Source organism: Phragmites australis, chromosome 15 (assembly GCF_958298935.1).
Source record: "Phragmites australis chromosome 15, lpPhrAust1.1, whole genome shotgun sequence".
Classification (NCBI taxonomy): domain Eukaryota; kingdom Viridiplantae; phylum Streptophyta; class Magnoliopsida; order Poales; family Poaceae; genus Phragmites; species Phragmites australis.
In genome coordinates this window covers 16759661-16780720 of record NC_084935.1, presented here as the reverse complement: position 1 = coordinate 16780720, position 21060 = coordinate 16759661, and the positions used below count along the sequence as shown (strand labels likewise).

Sequence of the window (21060 nt, the reverse complement as noted above, 5' to 3'; positions counted from 1 at the left end):
TATAATACTATTACAATATCTTCTAATATTATTACAATATTCTCTATTTTTTTATCTCTAATAACTATTATATTTTCTACATTCTATTACTTTTAATCTCTTATGAGGTCCATAATCATCTTCTATAAACAGTAATATAGACGCTCCATACCTTCTCTATATATTTGCCGTTGCTCTGCTGTTACAGCAACTCGGCTACATCCCTGTAGCACCAGATGTGACATCTGTCGGACCGCAATGATGACTGCTCGGATCAGCAAAACGAGAAAAAACATGGTGGTACAGTGATTTGACGAGGCTGCTGGAGCTGGCCTAACAATAGCCAAACTTTCGTTTGGGATGAAAGTTGGTGTGGCAGCCGATGTTCAGCCGTAGACGGTAGTCCTAACAAAAAGTTTTGCCGACTGGACACCAAAGTTTACTGGACCTGTAAGAAACCATGAACATACAATTTGTATCGGGCCTTGTTGACCAGCCCATCCAGAAATTGCTTTAAGTGAGTCACGAGCCCAATCCAATCGGCCGCGTGACGCGAGGTCCCCTTCCCCTCCTAAAACCCTAGCCCGACCGCCCCGCCCCGCCTCCACCTTCGCCTCCCACCTCTCTCCCCTGCGCGCGGCCACTGCGGCCGAAGAAGCTTCCCAGCCGGCACCAGAAAATGGGGCACAACGAAGGGGAGCACGAGCAAGAGCGTGACGACCTCTCCGCGGACGACTCGCTGTGGAGCGATGACGTCTGGTCCGAGGGCGACGAGGTGGAAGATTTTTTTATGCTCCCCCCTCCCGCCATTTTGCGGAGCTCTATTTTTGAGAAGGTTTTGAGGGGTTTCGCATGTATTCCTCGTGCTGCAGGGCTCGCTGTCCTTTGAGGACAGCGGCGAGGGCTCCGAGGCCGAGTCCGACGAGCCGGAGGAGGCGGCGGTAGAGAGTGACTCCTCGGAGGATGAGGTGGCGCCGAAGAACACTGTGGGGGACGTGCCGCTAGAGTGGTACAAGAACGAGGAGCACATCGGGTATGATATCTCCGGGAGGAAGATCAAGAAGCGCGATAGGGAGGGCCGCATTGAAGCATACCTCAGGAACGCTGATGACGCCAAGAATTGGTAAGGCCTAAGAGTTAATTGCTATGCTGCCTCTAGACGCCAAGAACTCTGAAGAGTGCTATTTCAGCAATTTTCCCTTTTGCTTTTGAGAGGTTGTGTTGTCCGTAGTTGAAGCACTTTAGCCAACCTATCTAGTTTTTCTTTCTCGATGTAATGATGTGCTTTTGGTAGTTGAAGATAGGTGTACTGCCATGTTTCCTGCTGGATAATTGAAGAGTGGAGGCTCATAGTTGTGTGAAAAGCTAGGATCACCGGTTTACAAATTAATATGACAGCTTACAGTAAGAGGAAACTTCCTCTGGCCCAAAATAGATGTTGGGGTGCTTTGTTTCACTCACTCAGTCAGCTTTATTCTGCAACCACTATTGTATGATTAAGTTTTGAGACCGGTTACATTAAAATGTCACAACTATACTAGTCATTGGAAACACTATTATATTGTTAATTTGCTATAGTTCTGTTATTGGTTCCTTGCAAACAAGTTACCCTGGTACTTAGCGAACTCACATTGGATGCTATTTTCCAGTTCACACATCTTTGGAGTCATGGAGTGTTGCTGAGCTAATTTCTCCCTTGTATTTTTTTTAACATGTCATGGTTAAGAATTTGCTGCCAAAATTGTGTTTCGGAGACTGCAGATTTGAGACACTGCAAAGTTATAACATCTCTATTGGGCTGAATGAGCTAACTGGAGACATGACTGTGGTCATGACTATACATGTGACTCCTACATTAAAGAGTGCTCTTTTGTTATCTAGCCACAGCGAGTTTCAGTGATCTAATTGTCAGTGTTGGGATAATAGCTTATGCCAATTTCATCAGTTCATCTGGGCTTGGTTGATATGGTGACATATATCGTTGGTTCTATTCTTTGAATTGTCCTATCCTATGGTGGCCTGTATGATATTTTCAGTGTTAATCCTTGTTCACAACCCAGCCCAGTTAGTAGTGGTTCGTGTGGCCTGAATATTGTATTGTTGGGGTTAGACCCACTTAGAGACTAAGTGTAGATTAGTATTTAACAGTTAAAGCGTAGCAGCTCCTGGTTAATCATTTTGGGTGAAGTGACGATGAAAGTCCAAGTGAGTTGCTACATGTTTGTTTGCTCATCCTGTGTGGGGGTTGGGCCTTAAAATTTTTATGGAGCCTAGGATGTCATACTTTTTGCCTCTGTTGTCCGGATCTGTTGGCCATATTTGATCATCTTTCTGGTTAATTCTATACTGATTTCAAAATTTGGGCTTTGAATTGCTATCATGAAGGCCTAGACGCATGCCATTTCTGTACATCTTTGAATCTCACAACAGAACATGGAATGAAAAAGTTCTTTTAAATCTTTTTGACTCAATCTAGCCGTATGACATTTCTGTACATTCAAAATCTTCCTACAGAAACATCAAACAGAGTTAGTGACAATCATTTTGATTTAAGACTCCAGATTACAGACCTCTTGGTTTCTTGCTGAACATGCTTGACGAAGTTAATGAAAACCATCTGGTTCAAATATCCAAATTTTGTATCTCCCTGTGCCAATTAGCAGATGCATTTGATTGTTTGCCTCATACCATTTCCTTATCCTTCAACCTTGTTCCATTTGGTTGTTTGCATTTAGTATAATTTTTCTTGCTAATTTAATTTAATGTCTCATCATTCCTTTCCTTTGTCGCCAAGTATAGGAGAAAGATCTATGATGAGTATAATGATGAGGAGGTGCAAATTACAAAGGAAGAGGCTAAGATAATTAGTAGAATGTTGAAGGGAAAGACTCCACACACCAATGTTGATCCATATCCAGTATGTATTACAATCCTTATCTATTGTATAGGTGCTAAGTTTAAATGTTCAGTAAAAGGTCACCACTAGGCCTAATATTATCTTCGTGGATGTGAAAGCATGTGCACTTTTATTAAAACTTTTAGATGAAAATTCATACTATCATTAGTTGAGTACAATATATACTTCTTACTTATCCTTTGCTGAAATATGGCCGGATGTATGGCCTTTGTGTCACTAAGTTTCTCTGATATATGACAAGTACACATTATTTTGAATTAATTATGCATTGTGTCAATGGATGTTATCCGGATTTGTGCAAAATGGATTGCTTTTTTACAATTCACTGTTTTTTTTTGTTTCTCCACATGTTTTATAATGCATGAATGCAGCGGGCTGATTAAACTTTAATTCTAGGATTATGTTGATTGGTTTGAATATGATGATAAAGGTCATCCACTTTCTAGTGCCCCTGAGCCAAAGAGGCGATTTGTGCCCTCAAAGTGGGAGCAGAAGAAGGTATATTCTCCATTTCATCTCTATCTCCTGATATATTATATCATATTCATTAATTGTTCTCAGTTTTCTTCCATGACATACCTGACTGCATGGATCATGAGTGTCCTGTTACTGAATCCTTTACAGATTTCTAATATCTAGATTTATATAATTGATCCTGTTGAGAAGTGTTCTATATGCAATAATCTAACGAATTTGCGTGCATTAAACATTCAATTCTATGTTTGATTATGGTTTGCTATCTTTGACTGTTTAATCTTTTTTAATTTTCAATGTACTACTTCATTGCATCTTGTAAATTACAGTGTTTCAAAAATTAGCACCTAGCTGATAAGAAATAAGGCTCCTAGCCCTAGGTGGTGGCTTGGCAAGGCGGTGCCTGCTGCACTGATTATGGGTAATCCGTTGTCTTGGTAGTCACTCGCCTAGGCAGTCCAAGTCTTACTATTAACATGCAATTATGTGAAAAAAATTAAAATAGTCACATGTGCCCCCACCCCTCCCTGTCACCTGGAGAACATTCAGCTGCCTAGTTGGTGCTTAAGTGGCAGGAATGCTAGGTGGCAGCCTGTAATGATCCTTGTGTCATGACAGGATAAACACCATATTGAGGATGGATGGGCGGTGGTTGCTGCTAAGGATGAGAGAATGGACTATTGATGAGACAGACGACTCTGAAGAAGGCAACTAGATTGCTTCATTGCTTATTGCTTATTTTGGAATAGACGCCCTGAACTCCTTTATATAGGACTGGCCCTAACAAAACTAATCTAATCTTATCTCTAACTGATAATTAATCTAGTCAAATCTTGTCTTCTAATATCGAAGATAGCAACTAACTTATTTAGAGCTAAACCTAAACTATTTTTTCGGACTGTTGCCACGCAGTACAGTTCACAGCAAGTTCCGCAGCACATAGCACACATGCCCGTCCATAACACACACGCCTGTCTGCCTAGTGCCCTGCAACTTTAAAATACTGCGTAATTAGGCAGTAACAGTGGTTGTTTTGACTGAGTTATGCATTCACCAAAAGTAGTGCATTTGTGAAGTTCTATAACCTAGTGTTGTTCTGCCGCGTAGCTTCTTTTTTTGTTCGAACAGGGAAAAAAATCTTGTGTTGTGAATAGCGGCATAATAGTGTCAGAAATCACGAGGCTTGTTTTCGATCTTCTCCCTTAAACTGCTTTGCAACTGCATTGCATGTTAAGGCTCTGTTTGTTTCCCCCACTGGATTGTGGATTGTGGATTGTAGAAGCTCACCTTGAGTGGATTGTGGATTGTGCCATAATCCAGACATATATTTGCAGAATAGACTTCCAGAATTTGGCCGTTTGTTTGAAGAATCCACAATCCACAATCCATAATCCACTATCCAGGGGCAAAGAAACATGCCTAAGTTATTTGCATCACTGCTTAGTATAACTTTGAGCTCATGTGTTCTGGTGGCAGGTTGTTAAACTTGTAAGAGCCATTCGTAATGGATGGATAAAGTTTGACAAGCCAAAGGAGGAGCCTAACTTTTATCACTTGTGGGGAGATGAAACTGATACAGCAGACAATAAGCGACAAGGCTTGAGCTACATTCCTGCTCCTAAACCAAATTTACCAGGTAGTTTATTGTTCCTTTTTTTTTCAGAATTATTCATTCTTCTATATTAATCTTTCAGAAAGTATTGGAACAGGTTTTCACTCAGCATTAATATGCATGTTTAACTTTCTGTTGATTCTTTATGGTGTATTCAGGTCACGAAGAGTCATATAATCCATCAGTTGAATATATTCCCACACAAGAGGAAATAGATTCATACCAGCTTATGTATGAGGAGGATCGTCCGAAGTTTATTCCAAGACGGTATTATATCTGTCATTCTTCTTTTTCGTTATCCATTGTCTTAAAGTAATTTGACTTTTGAGTTGTGTACTTTACCAGATTTGAGTCTCTTCGAAGTGTACCTGCTTATGAGAAGGCTTTGAGAGAAGGTTTTGATCGGTGTCTAGATCTTTATCTATGCCCTAGAACCCGCAAAAAGCGTGTATGTGGAGCCCCTATGTTATTTGCATACCATTTATTGTTTTGAAAGAATATGTTTGTTTATGATTTGTTTCGATTATTTGATAATTCCACAGATAAATATCAATCCTGAGTCACTCAAGCCCAAGTTACCAAGTAAAAAGGATTTGAGGCCATACCCAAAAACTTGTTACCTTGAGTTCAAGGGCCATAGCGCTCCTGTGAAATCCCTTTCAGTTGAAATAACAGGGCAGTGGATTGCATCTGGTATGTACTGTTGATATTTATTTTATGTATTTACCTGAATATATATGCTCAGAACATTCTGATACTCAAATTGATTGACATTAACTAATGCACAAAGAACTCTGATGCTGTACTCGCACCATTTTTTTTTCCAAACATGATGCTGTTTATGCACATCTATGATAAAGAACTTATAATTGTTAATGGATATCAGACTATTACTGCAGAAATTCACAGAGCTCAATATTTTTTTGACAAAAACTGGAAATATCTCATCTCTTATAGTCTTATTGAATTTACATGGGAAGGGAAGTGAAATGTTTCATAATTTAACTATTAAGCGAAACTTGTGGCCATGATATGCCCTGTCAAAACAGTAAATTAGCAAGACATCAAAAGAAAGATTTTATCACCCAATAAAAAAAATACTCAAATACTAAAACGAACAGATCTGGTTAAATTTCACTAAGGTTAACAAAGGAGCGACCCTAATCACAATTGCAAAATTGTCATATTTTAGCAATTTTTATTTCTTTAAATAAAAAATCGTGTATGAGAGAACATGCAATGGGGGAAAACCTATCATTTGAGCGAAGTGTAGACATAAATACCTAATATGGCATGACGATAAAGAGACCCATCTATCTACAAATTCTTAATCAAGTCAAATAATTATGGCTGTTTTGATATTGTGGTGTGGTACCATTCTTATATTTGGGATAAATTTAATTAGTATGGTATCCAAAAGTAGTAAATCAAAATTACTTTCCGAAAACCACTGTTACTGCCAATGCTGCCATATTCTCAAGGGCCGTGTTCTGCAGCATATACAGAGTTAATGCCATGAGCAGGCTTCTCCAATTCAGAAAATTATTTCATAAAACGTGACAATGTCCCAGTTACAGTTACTTCTTTTCTGAAGGTTCTTCTGATGGTACAATTCGTATTTGGGAGGTTGAAACTGGTCGTTGTTTAAAAGTTTGGAATGTCGGTGGTGATGTCCGTCATATTGCTTGGAATCCTGCACCTGATAGGCCTATTCTTGCTGCTATTGTGTAAGCCTATGCTATTCTCAACTATACTCATCCTTTTTGTATGCTTTATGTATTCGTGTCATTCATTTTATTTGGTGCAGGGACCATGACCTGCTACTTCTTAATGTTGAGGTGGGGAGTGAAGAAGTGCAAATGAAGTCAAAAGAGCTCCTCCGAATTGATGAATCGGCTCCCGAAGATGATGCTGGTGTGTTTTGAGTTGTCAGTGAATCAGTGTTTCCAGTGTATTTCTGCCTTTTTCATTCTTCTGAAATACTACTATTGTGTCACAGATGATAAGAAACCAGCTGTTAGGTGGGTGAAGAATGAAAAACTTGATGGAATCACCCTGATTCATCATAAGGTCTAGTCCCTAGATTTTTCCTTGAATATTATTTCCTTTTGAAACTTAATAACTCCTCGTTTTGCTTGCTTACCATTTATTTGTTGTTTAGGCTGTATCAAATGTGGACTGGCATTTTAAGGGAGATTACTTCACCACAGTTGTGCCAAGTGATATCCTTTTTAAATCATGTCTTATTGACTTTGTTTTATTTCCATGTGTTACATCTGGACAATGACCAGGATAAGAATAAAGGAATGTTCTCCAGTTCCATCTTACCTTTTCCATCTAGCAGTCCAATAAAGTCATAATCATTTGTTTTCAATTCTATAGTGAAAGCACCGTTACGGTGAGCTATTTCCTTTTTAAGGGTGGGTGGGTGTTCTGTTTTCTTTTTCTTTTTAAGTGTAGGCCCTTTCAATTCTTTGTTATGTTCACATGCATGGGCACATATTGAATATTGTATGCCAATCATTTTAATTTCCCCATCCAATTGTACACCTTAATTCCCTTGTACGGGATACAAGAGCTGTATTGTTGCATCAGCTCTCAAAGAAGCATTCCCACCATCCTTTCTCTAAACTGCCAGGCCTTCCCGTTGCAGCAGCATTCCACCCAAGTCAGAAGATGTTCTTTGTTGCTACTAAGAAGTTTGTTCAGGTTTATGATCTCCAAAAGGCACAGTTGGTCAAGAAGCTGGAGTCAGGTCTCCGGGAGATTTCATCTATCTCGATCCATCCTGGTGGTAGGTCACAAATCAGCTATATAGTAATTTTGCCAATCGCTAACTCTTCTAGGGAGTTTCTTTGATTTGCTTCTATCTGGTGGTAGGTAGTAGGTTACTATCTATATTGAGTGTATTAGTATTGTGATTACTTACATTTTTTTAATATAGGTGATAATGTTATTGTCGGAAGCAAAGATGGTAAACTATGTTGGTTTGATACTGATCTATCTACGCGGCCATACAAGACTCTAAAGTATGATTCTTCTCTTATTTCAATCCCCTTTTTAATAAAAGAAAAGAATGTAATTTTGTCAAAAAGATCTCTATGGATGGATTGCCAAGGTTACTATTATTGGCACAGTTTAATTCTTTTAGATAGTAAATGAACTATTCTACTGGTATGAATGCAGGAAGCCTATGTTTCACCGGGGAAATAACGAATAAAAAAATTTAGATGCATCATAAAGCTGATCCTTATGTCTTTCCACTTCCTTTGAATAAGATGTCTTTCGTAGGTTGCTCATGCTTTAATTTATGATGTTCATCATTTCTTCTGCCAACTTAATACTTTTATAACTGTATTGCAATATTTTTGAAACATGGGCCATATGTTTTTCTGCCTGCTGTTATTGTGGTTACTGCTTTCACCTTTCCAATTGCCATCAACATATATTATTTGTCCAATTGCATCACGAAGGACGAAGTTAAAAATGTCCACAGTTCTGTCTGCCGCAGTTTTGTCTTTGATTCTATTGCTACTTTTTTCGTTTTGAAATACCAGTGACTTACTTGCTAAATTTCAGGACCCACTCTAAGGATATCACCAGTGTCACTTTTCACCGAAAGTACCCTCTTTTTGCCTCATCCTCTGAGGATTGTTCAGTATATGTATTTCATGGAATGGTCTATTCTGATCTTAATCAGAACCCACTCATTGTACCATTGGAAATTCTTCGTGGCCATTCTAGTTCAGATGGAAGAGGTATGCATGTCACTGGTGCAATAATTTTCACCCGTCTAGATTTTTGTTCACGTGCATAGATTATTTCTTGTTTTCGTCCTAGCAGTTCAGATACTTGTCTTAAACCTAGCTACAAGGTTACAGAATTATGTTATGTTTTTTTTCCTTTTTCTGCATTTTTTCAAGAGGCGTAGAACATACTGTCAGAACTATTTGTATTAAACCAGAAATGACTTGTGTTTTATGTAATGAGCTAAGAAATTGCATTTGAGAAACATTGTGGATTGCAACGCTCAATAGAATGATTTTGCTGGCTCTTAACTTCACTGAGAATTTCTTAGAATTGGTCAATGAACTTTGTTGAAATCCATAATGCTTTGTTAGTTTCACTTGTAAAATAGCTACATCTGTTACTGAAGTAGAAAGTAGATCATTTTTATTGGATCAAGTGGTATTGGGATTCACGGAGATGCATTGTTGTGAGTGCAAAGATAATTATTCATTGCAGGGCAAACCAAGAAATTAAATTATCTAAACTTTTTGAAAAGTTATTTTGTTAGATTTTGATTTAACACAGATCTTCATCTTGTTGCTCTCTTGATATCTCAAGGCAATAGTTAACCATCAATTGTGCTGATCTGGGTTTGCAGGGGTTTTGGACTGCAAGTTCCATCCAAAACAACCTTGGTTGTTCACTGCTGGTGCTGACTCCGTGATTAGACTGTATTGCGACTAAGTATGCCTGCAAAGGATGATGCATGGTTTTGCCAGGCAATATGACATGTCTAGGCTTCAATATGGTGTGATGAATGCTGTATTCTTATACGAAGTCCCAAACTGGAGCCTGTATCATCTGGATAGTTGGATAGAATGCACGTGTGTTGAAGCCATCAGTCCAATATCAGTTCTGTTTCAAGCAATTGGTGGATCTTGTTTTCAGGCCTACTTTTGAAGAGCATTAAGATGAGAAGCGGAGTGTTTCAGAGTCCGAACACTCTGCATAACAGGGATAGAAAAGAACTGCCTCAAGTAATTTAGTGGCTTGACAGGACTAGAAAATTTTGAAGTCTTGGGATTGAGCTGTTACAGAAGTTATTTAATGTTACTTACTCTATGAAAGCTGCAACTAGCGCGGTTAAAACTGGAGCTCGAGTATGATGTGTAATTTGGCGACGTTGTAATATTTCTCAATTTGTACCATGATCATGTAACACTAAACATTGGTCGCCACACTACCAAAGTCTGAGATGTGCCCCTTACTGATTCCCCAGTTCATCTCATGGTAGCTACGCCAACTCCGAATTGTCAATTCTATGCTACCTAGACCCTATAGCTAGCATGAATGAATTTTGAGTAAGGCATATGCATGGTCCTAGAGGGGAGATTTATGAGCATGTACAAAATCACAACAAAGAACTACAGTAATTTTAAAGAGATTATTAAGTCCATCGTGAAGCGACCAATCACATAATGATCACAGAGATTCGACTATTACACACAAGATTTGTGGAGCTAACACAGCAGCAGCTCCACACCATCCTCATTCCACAAGCTACCACAAAAACGGAATCCGGGCCCTCATTTCACCTCCTGGATCTCGTCCAAGGCGTAGTTGTTGGTGGACACGCCGGCGTAGTTCACCTTGCTGAAACGCACAACCACCGGGTAACGGGTGTTGGGGTCCTGCACGAATATTGCAAAGTTTAATTCCATCGCCTTAGTTCGTAGTCACCAAATAGCTGAACTGGTACGTTGAAACTACCAATACGAGTATAGCATTTTCGAATTAATCTACAATTTACCACCGAATAAATCTTCATTCTATGATTCACCATCAAATAAGTTCTCTTTCTTTTTATACCATTCAATAACTCATTTTTACACCATCGGTTTAGCTCTGTTAACACCATTCCTAACAATATTCTCTTTATTTCGTTTTCTTTTCGATTCCCTCCACCGTTCGTATTTCCTTTATTTTCTCTAATCTCCAACAGTTTAATTTCAAAGGGATTCGTGAAGAAAAAAAGAAAGAGAATCCTATCCTAAAAGGAATGACCTTAAGAATCCCTTTGTGACGAAAACCGTGAAGAAAAATCGTTAAAATGCTGAAAGAAAAAAAAACCTTTCTAAAGAGATTCTAGACTTGACAAGAATCAGTTAGGGATGATCTAAGATATGTAAAAGGGCAGGGACACCCTCGCATGCCAGTTCTCTACCTCTCAGTCTCCTTGTGCGTCCTCTCCTCTGCTCCTCTAGCTTCCCCGTACTCCTCCCTTGCAATATGATGGTTTGGCAACTGGCGTTGCTGCACATGTGTCTAGCACACTTCTAGGCTGCCTGACGCGGTGGTGCATCTGGGACATGCCCAAACAAGCGTGCACGTGGTATAGGTGTGCGCGCCGAGCGGTCATGCGAGTAAAGATGACAACAGGTAAAATACCCACGGATAGAGGCTACCTAAACCCGTACCCGCGAGCTTATATCCACACCCGCACCCGTACCCGTTACCCGCCACGAGTAAGAAATGCTACCCGCGGGCGCGTCCGTATGCCCGTCCAAAGCACAGGCTTGCAGGTAATTAGGATGAATTTATATATCTAAGCTTCTAGATTATATACCTAGTGATAACTTGGATCCACATATAACGTAATTGGAGCGGGTTTACGGGTTCACAGGTACGAATATGCCTTTTTCTTACCCGCGACCTTTTGCCCATCAAATTTAAGATCAAACCCGTACCTATACCCATATACAAGTATTAAAACCCAAACATGCATCCATCAGATTTCTTACATGCGAGCACGTGAATAATCTCTCTCCGTTGCCATCTTTACATGCGAGCAGAGGCGAGTGTAGGGATGCTTCGAGGTGGGTGTCTGCGTGCTGAGCCGTACCATGGTGAACGTTGAACACACGCGAACGAGACAACGATGTCCATGCGTGCGGCTGGATGCGCAAACTTTCGGCTCGAGGCAACAAGGCTGCGGGACAGTGATACTGCTAGAACGAGGCATTATCTGATGTCTAACATAATCTAGGGAATAGTGTAGCTAGCAAGATTTGGACTTGCTTTATGAGTCTAAGGGGTAATCTTGTCAATTGAGAAAAATAAATGTTGTTAACGGAGCTAAACTAACTCGGATGGCATACCTGAGACAAAAACGATCTATTCAATGCTATAGAAGAAAACTAAAGTTATTCCATGGCGAATCGTAGAACATAGACTTATTCAATCTAAATCTTAGATTTTCTTAGCATTTTCACTTCCTAGCTAATCCCACTAAAACACGCAAATCGGGTATTTTTCAGACACTGAATATCGTAAGGGTTAGTTTGTGGCTGTTGCGCTATATATACAGTTCTGCGCTTATTTATTTATTGCGCGAAAGAGTGCTTTATAAATTACCCAGGAACAGATATTTTTCTGCTGGAGCAGAAAAGCAACTATGACTATAACCAGGGGAACGAGTTACCTGATCAACTGTGACGACGTTTCCAAGTCCGTTGTACCAGTAGGACTCCCTCCTCAGGATTTTCACCTGACGATCATGGCGCAAGAAGCAGAGGCCAGTTAAGCAATCAATCGCGTACAATGCTTGTACAGGTTTAGCGCACAGTTCACATGCTCAATCAGACCTTGGTGCCCCTCTTGGGCCCGATCGGCGGCGGCTTCTCGGCCTTGGGCTTGGTGGCCACGGCGCCTTCCCCCTCGGCCGCCGGTGTCGGCTCAGCTGCGGCAGCGGCCTCCTCCTCGGCCCGGACCACGAGCCTCCTGCCCAGCCGGTTGGACGCCGAGACGAAGCTGACACGGCCGCTCACTCCCCCGCTGCCGTTGCCGGTGGTGGGTACGCCCGCGGCCAGCATGAACCGCGAGGTGGCCGACGCCATGTTGGTGCTTGCCATGGGCGCGCGCGAGCTCTGGCGGCCTCGGGTGGCACGCGCTGCACTCTCTGCTGAGTTGTTTCGGATGGAGAGAGTGATGGTTGAGGTGTACGATACGGTGGGTGTAATGGCCTCAAATTGCACGGGCGCGGATTATCCCCAGCCAGCGTGTGCGCCTGCCTCCCGGGTCGATTCTCCCCACTGGGGTGCCGCCACCTGGCACATCTTATCCGTGGGATGGATTCGGTTCCTAGTGAGACCCGGGCGTATGTTTGATCGTCTGTGTTTTTGGCTCTGGTTATCTTGGTGGGGTGTGAGATATGTTTGGTGTCCCACATTTGTGGAAACTCGTGGTATGCACTTAAGAAATAAAGATTAGTGTACGTCAAGATATTTTTGGTGCCGAGTGGAGAAGTAAGTTTGTCAGTTACTCCAATCTTTTACAGGCTTGCTATCACGCGAGAGGGAATTCTACTCAACTCGCCTACGCCGGCAATGTGAGAGTCACCTGTGCTTGCAAAGCGAGGCAACCTCGTCAAGGAACCAAACTGACTCTTACTGTAGTATAATGTACTGATGTTGTTCCATGACAAAATGCAAACTGCTGAACTGTTAAAGATGCGTAACTGGGATGGCAATATTCGCTGCAACATCACAGCACATAGCATCACTAATAGTTTAACAAATTCAGGCAAGTGAACCTTACAGTTGAAGGAAATATTACAAGAAGGAAATGACAGCAAGTTAAGCTTGCATTACAGGAATGCGGATACATGTGACTTAAGCCTCCCCAGTTCTGCCACATTTGTTCTGTTTAGGTGTCCCTCTTAGCTGCCCACATCCTGTTGTCCATAATGACAGCATTTGGGACTGCCTCATCAAATTGATTGGTATCGCAAGTAGACTTCGAAGGGACATTCATTATGACTATACCTAAGTATCCAGTTGTGTAGGATACAACATATAAGAATCAAAATAACTCAAGTCTTGTAGGGATGTAAATATTTGTTGTAGAGGATTTTGAACCTATTCTTTAATGCAGTGAAAGCTCTCTCTTGACCCTAAGGGATGAGTGCCTTACGTTGAATAGCTCCTTGGCGTTTTAAGGGATCCTTCCATCATACTCCCTCGAGTGGTACCCTGTACCTCTGTATGGTGGCAAGAATCCATGCCTGACAGCATAGCCAACATCTACCAGGTAGAATTTATCAAGCATTTGGTAACCAAGGAATCGGAATTGAACAATAGATTCAAGATTATATGGTTGGTTGATTTTCTATTACCTTGGGAAACCTTGAGACCATCCTCTCTCTGTAAGGCATTAGTCAGGATAAGTGCATCATGTGCTGAGCCCTCCCATCCAGCTAGAATATATGTGAACCTTACATCAAAGTCTACAATAGCTAGCACATTTTGTGTTGTGGTGTGCTTCCTTCCAAGAAAAGCAGCTTTGCAGGATTTGGGAACCCTAACTAAGACATATGTTCCATCAATTGAAGCTATTCAGTCCTACAAGTCCAATGCACATGTCAATGTATTTGTACACTTGAATTGACATAGTCTAACCTTGAAATATGGATTCCGTCTGCAACTGTTTTGAATTTCTAGTGGAACAGAAGATGCTGGAGCTACTATCATCTCATCTCTGAGTTCACCAATAACATACAACATCTCTCCAAAATACCTACTAATGGTTTCAATTGACCTTCTAAAGGCCAAGTTGATACATCTGAACCTTTGGTTCTAACCCACAAAATGGAGAAATATTGCCACGTGCCCCCCAATGCCCCTACGGATATTATCCCTCATCAAACCCCTACTGTGGAAAAGATCACAAAGCTAGAAAAAAGGAGCACTTTTTATCCTTAGTAGGTTGATGCACTGGGTGTCATTGGAATAGTGGATAAACCTCAAGTTAGCCTGCCTTTCTTGGTCTGTCTCTAGCATAGGGCCATAGGTCACAGAAGGACGAGCAAGGTAACGATGCATAAACGCAACAAATGGCCAGGTAATGACTACAACAACAAAAGCAACACGCATTACAATCACCTGATGGCGCCTAATAGAAATCCATTTATAGAGGGAAAAATGAATGCATATGAATTAGTCAAACTAGTGGTGCTTGTACTACACAAGTTACTTCAATAAGAAATTGGCACTCCTACGACACCATCAGATGCACCATCCAGTGTCAGTTTACATCATAGACTATGTTCTAGAGCTCAGAAAATGGAGCAGTTTCTATAGGGAAACTCATATGAAACACCGCAAGCAATGCAACCTCAGGCAACAATAGGCATAAAAAAGAAACAGATCCAACAAAGTAGATCTAGTTGAACCATATACACAAAACAAATGTACTCTAACAGATCTCTACACGAACAACCAAATAATCCAAAATTAATTCTCTAGGGAAATAAAAAGGCAATACATAGCAAAAGAAAAAGGATTAGGGTACAAAGAGAAGTGTGGAGGATACTACATCGATTCCTTCCACAACTAGTACCTAATAGAGAAGACGAATGTTGTGGCACATGCGCACCAGCTGGCCAAGTCCCTCTAGCAAGCACCACTGGATCTCTTGCGGCACGAGAGAGAGAGAGAGAGAGAGAGAGAGAGAGAGAGAGAGAGAGAGAGAGAGAGAGAGAGAGAGAGAGAGCAGGAGGAGGCAACACGAATGAGGTGCGAGAGGTATCCTAGCGTGCTAAGGGGGTGGTAAGTGTGGGGATGAGGCGGGCTATGGGATAGGGCCATTCCTGACTCATATGGGCACATTGAATGGGTCTGGCTTAGCTGTACACTTGATTTGGGCATACTAGCAAGGCCATGTTAAATAGTTCTTGGGACCGCAAGTGAAAGAAGAACGACCTTGGCTTAATGGTGCTTGTTGTCATGCTGGAGTTGGCTCGGTAGAGGGGGCCAAGGCTATAGATATATGCTTAATTTAGCACTTTTGTTTCTAAGAAAGTGATGATAATTAATTTTTTCTTAAACAATTTGTAAAATTGGGAGGGCCCATGGCCCCTTTTTGCCATCAAGAGGGGGGGGGGGGGCTCCATCCTTGGGCTCGGTCATCATGGAGAACTCGGAACAAAGACCATGTCATCAAGGTGAAGAGAGATCACATGAGTTAGTGTATGGATCTGCGATGCCCTAGGGGGGATGGGGCTGTGAATTAGGGTCACTTAACTAAGGCTCAAATTCAACAAAATAATCCTGAACCAATTTCTATCTAAATATGCTCTAGGTTTATCTAGTATTTCTACTCTACTGCAATACAATTTTGCATCCTAGGAACCAATCCTATAAACTACACATAGCAATTCTAGAAGAGGTAAATGAATAATAGTAAGTGGAAGAAGTAAATGCAGAATGTAAAAGGCAGAGAGAATGTAAACTCGGCATAATGACTTTTTTCCATGGTATCAGTGAGTTGCCGCTCACCCCTAATCCATGTTGGAGCCCCTCGCAAGAGGCAAGCTCTCCTGTTGGCTAACTCCATGGATAATTGTTAAAGCTCCCGACGTACCAGTGGGTCTCCAATTAATCCTCTCCCAAATGCACTCCAAATTCTCACACACTTGTGGCCGCTCCACAACCTACTCGGAGGGTCTTGTAACACACGAATGCCGCCAAGTCGTCTAGATGCTGACAAGCACCAAGAGTAATAAGTGTGGATAACTCTTTAGATCCAACTCTAGGCTAATCACCCACACTAGGCCTAAACTAGCACTAATCAAGCCCTTAATCTTGTGCTAATGCATTGATCTTCAATGTGCTCAACTTTGGTGGCAGGAACTCATCCCAAAAACTACTTTTTGCCTCCTCGGCCAAAGAAACTGTGAACACCGGATGATTGGATGTAGAAAACATGCCCTTGGGGAGTTTATAGTGACCATATTATGGACATGTATGTGATTTTAGTGATTAATGACAACAAAGTTATTAGGACTAATATGTTTATCAAGTATATGCTTTAGTAGGTTATATGGATGCAATACATGAAGAAGTTACCAAATCTGGGATAAAGATTGGTTGAATTGGAGAAGTCCCAAGAAAAATGACTATGCTGGATGGTCCGACGATAAAGGTGTTGTACACGCCAGAGCGTTTCAGCTCATGGCACTTGTACACGCTGCAAGGTCTGGCGTATGAAGAAGGTGCACGCCGAAGTATTTCCTGAGGAAGGATTTGAAGATGCTACACGCCGGATGGTCCGACGCTTAGTAGTTCAACACGCCAGAGCAATTATTGCAAAAAGATTTCAGTGGCTCGGTCAGGCTCAACACAGCACGCCAGATGGTTTGGCGATGGAGCTGGTGAACATGCCGGAACATCTGGTGTTCATAGTGGGTTTGAATGGAGATCCAACAGATAATTTTTTTAAGGATGTACATGCTGGATGGTCTAGTGAGTACAATGCTATTTACACTAGATCATCCGGCATATACAGCAAAGTTGAGCCATTGGGGTAATAACTAGTCCGCAAGGTTGAGACTATAAATACCCATCCACTCAGTCATTTGAATGTGCTGGAGTCTAGAGAAGCTCATATACACTTGAGAAGACATCTAAGCCACCAAAGTACTTAAAATTATCATCCAAGACAATTAAGCAAATCACTAGAGAGTGATTAGTGCTAATAGTCCTAGAGAGAGTTGTATCTAGGTGTTGTGGTCTAGAGAAAGGATCAAAGAGTGATTCTAGCTACCAAGTGGTACGCGACACATTAGAGTCTTGGTGACTCATTGGCACATTAGGCCTTGGTGGCTCAAGCCTATTGACCCTCTAACTTGATGTGGAGCAGCGGCAAGACTCTTGTACGGGGACGTGGAGACCCTTGCCTTGTTGGCTCAAGCTCCGAAGTGAGAATAACAACAAGTGACCGAAAGGGAGGCTTGTGGTGAGGCCTTACATTGGTGGCTTGGTGGCTCATCTTACTTAAGGCCTAGGTACCTCAAGGGCTATGACCAGGTGCTATCTGGGAGCTATAGCCTAGGTGGCTGCTCCAATATGGACTAGGGGTGGCGTTTATGCCATTGATACCACAGGAAAAAAAAATCCCTTTACCGAGTTTACTCTCTCTACCATATTTACATTTTCGTATTTACTTCTTGCAATCTATCCTTGTATTTTTACCTTCATAGAATAGTTTTCTAGGTTTGGCTATAGGTTTAAACCTTTGAACGGTAGAGTAGACACACTAGATGAACCTAGAACATATTTAGATAGAAATTGATATAGATATATCTTGTGAAGTTTTTGGAGTCGATTAGTTTTAAATGTCCTAATTCACCTCCTCTTATGACGTCACCGGTCCCTTCAATTTGTATCAGAACCTCGTGCTCTTGATAGGTTTAACCGCCTAGAGTTGTTACGTCCGGAGTTGGGATGGATACCCATAGCGCTTCACATTTCGACAGCACTAATTTCCCCTATTGGAAAATTCGAATGACTTGTTTTCTTCAAGCCAAAAGTTTAGATGTTTGGAAAGTCATTGAGGAAGGGATGATACCTCGCATCACAAACAAGGAGAGGCAATCCGATGCTATGGCGAAGAGTATCATTTTGTCATATCTATGCCTCGATACTTTTAATCGTGTTTATTCTCTCACCAATACACATGATATTTGGACTAGTCTCATTAAAATACATGAAGGCACAAAAGCTGTGTGCAATGAAAAATATCATGTGCTAGTCTCTAAGCTCAATAGTATCAAACAACTTGCCTATAAAAGTGCTAATGACATGTACTCACATTTGAATATTCTTGTCAATAAGATCAATGGGCTAGGTTTGACGTCAATTGAAGATGATCAAGTGGTGAGAACAATACTTCAAACTCTTCTTCTAAAGTACAAATTAATAGTCTCAATCATCTACGATAACAACGAAATTACCAAGATGACTCCAAGCCAAATACTCGGCAAGATCACTACCCATGAGATGACTATGAACATAGGGGTGGAAGCTTCTTCCTCATCCAACTTCAAGAATCTTGCTCTCGTAAGCAAGCAAGCACCATACTCACACATGAAGGCAAAGATGAGGAGACAAGAGCAAGATGCTATCTCAAACGAAGATGACGGTGATTAAGATGAAGAGAGTGATGAAGAAGATGAGCAAATAACGTCAAGTGATGAAGAGATTGATCCCAAGGTCGCCAAGCTCATCTCATAAGTAGAGAAAAATATAAAGAGGATTAATACCAAGATTGATTATCGAATCTCCATAAAAGACTTGATCAACATAATTAACCATATCAAGAAGGAGAAGAAGGTCAAGAATAAGGGCAAGACAAGGGGAAGAGGCAAAGAATTTGCATGCATAGAAATATAAGTGAGTGAAGATAAAAATTCAAGCTCAAGTGGTGAGAGCTTCATCATCCACTGCTTTAAGAGATGCTCTTCCTCAAGGTTATCATCACGTAAATCATCATCATGCAAGTCATCATAAAAGTGTCTTATGACCAAAGGTATGAAAAGTGATGTAAGTGATGATGAATCCGATGAGGATTCTCTTGCCCAAGAAGAACTTCTTGAATTGATCAATGAGCAACAAAGGGTCTTAAAGAAACAATCTAAAGAACTTAAGAAATTCAATACCCTTAATGACATTCATGCCTCCTTTGTGTCTAATTATAAACAATTATTGAGTAAGTTTGAATTGCTAAACAAGGAGCATGAATATCTTAAGGCAAAATTTAAGTGCATTGAATCTCAACATAAGGTTCCTTTGAAGCAATCTATCTCTCTCTTTAATTTTAATCCTATGGTAGATGCTTTCATTTCTTGTGATGATTTAATTGTTTTATCTAGCTCACTCCTTTGTAATGAGAGATGTATTAAGAATATTATTGTAGAACTATCTAATGAACTCATTGTACAAGATAATTATGAGCTCAAGCAAGAAGTGGAGAAGCTCAAGGAAATACTTGACAAGATTAAAGGGCAAAGAATATTTCCAACCTCCTCAAGATAACCGTGAAAGCATGGTAAACAAGCTTGCGGAGGGGGTCCACCGTGATATGCTTCAAGTGCCTTCAAGAAAGTTATAAGTCTTTCCAATGCAAGCAAGTCAAGAAGGAGACCAATGAGAAGAAGAGGATGATGAATCTCTCCAACAAGATCTTCAACCTCTACACCAAGTCCAACTATAAGATTAAGATCAAGAGGCCACTACATGGTCAAAAAGAAGAACAATGGCAAAGTGGTTGTACACATGGTTGGGAGAAAGGACTGGAGTAGAACTAACTTATTTGAGTTCCCAAGGAAGTCATGACCAACATGAAGGGGCCCAATTGGTTTGGGTTTCAAATAAGACTTGAAGTCCACAAATGGACTCAGGGATTTGAGACTTGGCTCATAAGATGAAGTGAAGATTCAAGCAAAGAAACCAAGTGTATAAGATTTAGTGCGTTAGCCATGAACATCATATACCCAAATATCCATCTAAAGGCAAAAAAGGTTATGGTACTAGATGCAAAATCCTTTCAATTGATGTATATATTTGCCTTGTCTAGGATTGTATGTGCACATTTCAATTTATTACAATACCCAGTGTAAGTTTTCATATGGTAGGTTGCTTGTGTTTTCCTTGCTAACCAATGAGGCACCTACATGGTTTATTAGTCATAGGTTCTTTTTATGGCATGTTTTTATATTTGGTATTCTTTATGTGCCATGAGTCCAATCTATAGGGTAAATTCCCCATTGTTATCAATAACAAGTGCATATATCTCACAAGTATTCAACACGTGTATGCATGCATTTAGGGATAACATATCCTATGAGTTTTGATTTTAAGACTAACATGTATTTTAAGTGATATCTTTTGTAGTCCCATGAAGTAATCTACAAGTCCCCGAAGGTGTGTAATGCTTATTTAGCAATTTGTATTATTATCAATTTATTTGTTCATTTAAGCTACCTCTATGCATAATATAGATTAAACTTCCTATCTCTACATATTATCTAGTTATGCATATATTTTTCTTTCATCATATGTATGTACACATATAAAGGGAGTTTAGATCATATTATATGAGTTTCATGAATTGTGATTTATGTGATTTAATTTCAATTGGTACCATATCCTTGAAATAAAACCCTTCAATTCATATAATTTTATTGGATCATGGTTCACAAAGCTCTCTCCCATGTTCTCTAATGTTTTTCTTCGAGTTCATATGTGTTTCGTAGCCTTTTTGAATATTGTTGATAAATGGGGAGAATTTTGATGACTAAAGAAAAATGCAAGGTGGCATGCCTAGAGGAGCAAAGAAGTAACATGCCCAGGAATACAGAGGCTAATAAAGAAGAACTATTGCATGGGTCGATTAAGGGAGATAGCAGCGACGGAGAAAAGGGGAGCCACAACAAAAGGGGGACATAATGGTAAGAACATGCATCGAAGCAAAGTGGTAAGGTATTGTGCAAGTGTTGCTATTCATTATTTGT

General features: G+C 40.5%; 2 protein-coding genes across 2 annotated transcripts; one reads left to right on the top strand and one right to left on the bottom strand.

Annotated features, from left to right (window-relative positions):
- Positions 1-543: 543 nt before the first annotated feature.
- Positions 544-9994, top strand: LOC133891879 (ribosome biogenesis protein BOP1 homolog). The gene is made up of 16 exons (XM_062332582.1): positions 544-754; positions 852-1102; positions 2779-2896; positions 3293-3394; positions 4847-5006; positions 5141-5249; positions 5328-5430; positions 5525-5675; positions 6577-6709; positions 6790-6896; positions 6982-7052; positions 7144-7204; positions 7549-7776; positions 7927-8011; positions 8562-8740; positions 9370-9994. The coding sequence occupies exons 1-16, from the start codon at positions 659-661 to the stop codon at positions 9453-9455; spliced, it is 2040 nt and encodes a 679-aa protein (XP_062188566.1). The 5' UTR covers positions 544-658; the 3' UTR covers positions 9456-9994.
- Positions 9995-10136: 142 nt separating this feature from the next.
- Positions 10137-12723, bottom strand: LOC133891881 (photosystem I reaction center subunit IV, chloroplastic-like). The gene is made up of 3 exons (XM_062332583.1): positions 12356-12723; positions 12193-12258; positions 10137-10402 (listed from the first exon to the last, which is right to left on the bottom strand). The coding sequence occupies exons 1-3, from the start codon at positions 12620-12622 to the stop codon at positions 10298-10300; spliced, it is 438 nt and encodes a 145-aa protein (XP_062188567.1). The 5' UTR covers positions 12623-12723; the 3' UTR covers positions 10137-10297.
- Positions 12724-21060: the final 8337 nt, after the last annotated feature.

Bases quoted from the DNA above. Each gene is read 5' to 3' on its own strand.
- LOC133891881 (XM_062332583.1), bottom strand. From the start codon at position 12,622: ATGGCAAGCACCAACATGGCGTCGGCCACCTCGCGGTTCATGCTGGCC. The intron at 12,259-12,355 runs GTCTGATTGAGC...CATGATCGTCAG, and splicing joins GGCCCAAGAGGGGCACCAAG to GTGAAAATCCTGAGGAGGGA. The intron at 10,403-12,192 runs GTAACTCGTTCC...ATATTCGTGCAG, and splicing joins ACGTCGTCACAGTTGATCAG to GACCCCAACACCCGTTACCC.
- LOC133891879 (XM_062332582.1), top strand. From the start codon at position 659: ATGGGGCACAACGAAGGGGAGCACGAGCAAGAGCGTGACGACCTCTCC. The intron at 6,897-6,981 runs GTGTGTTTTGAG...ATTGTGTCACAG, and splicing joins GGCTCCCGAAGATGATGCTG to ATGATAAGAAACCAGCTGTT. The intron at 8,012-8,561 runs GTATGATTCTTC...GCTAAATTTCAG, and splicing joins CGGCCATACAAGACTCTAAA to GACCCACTCTAAGGATATCA.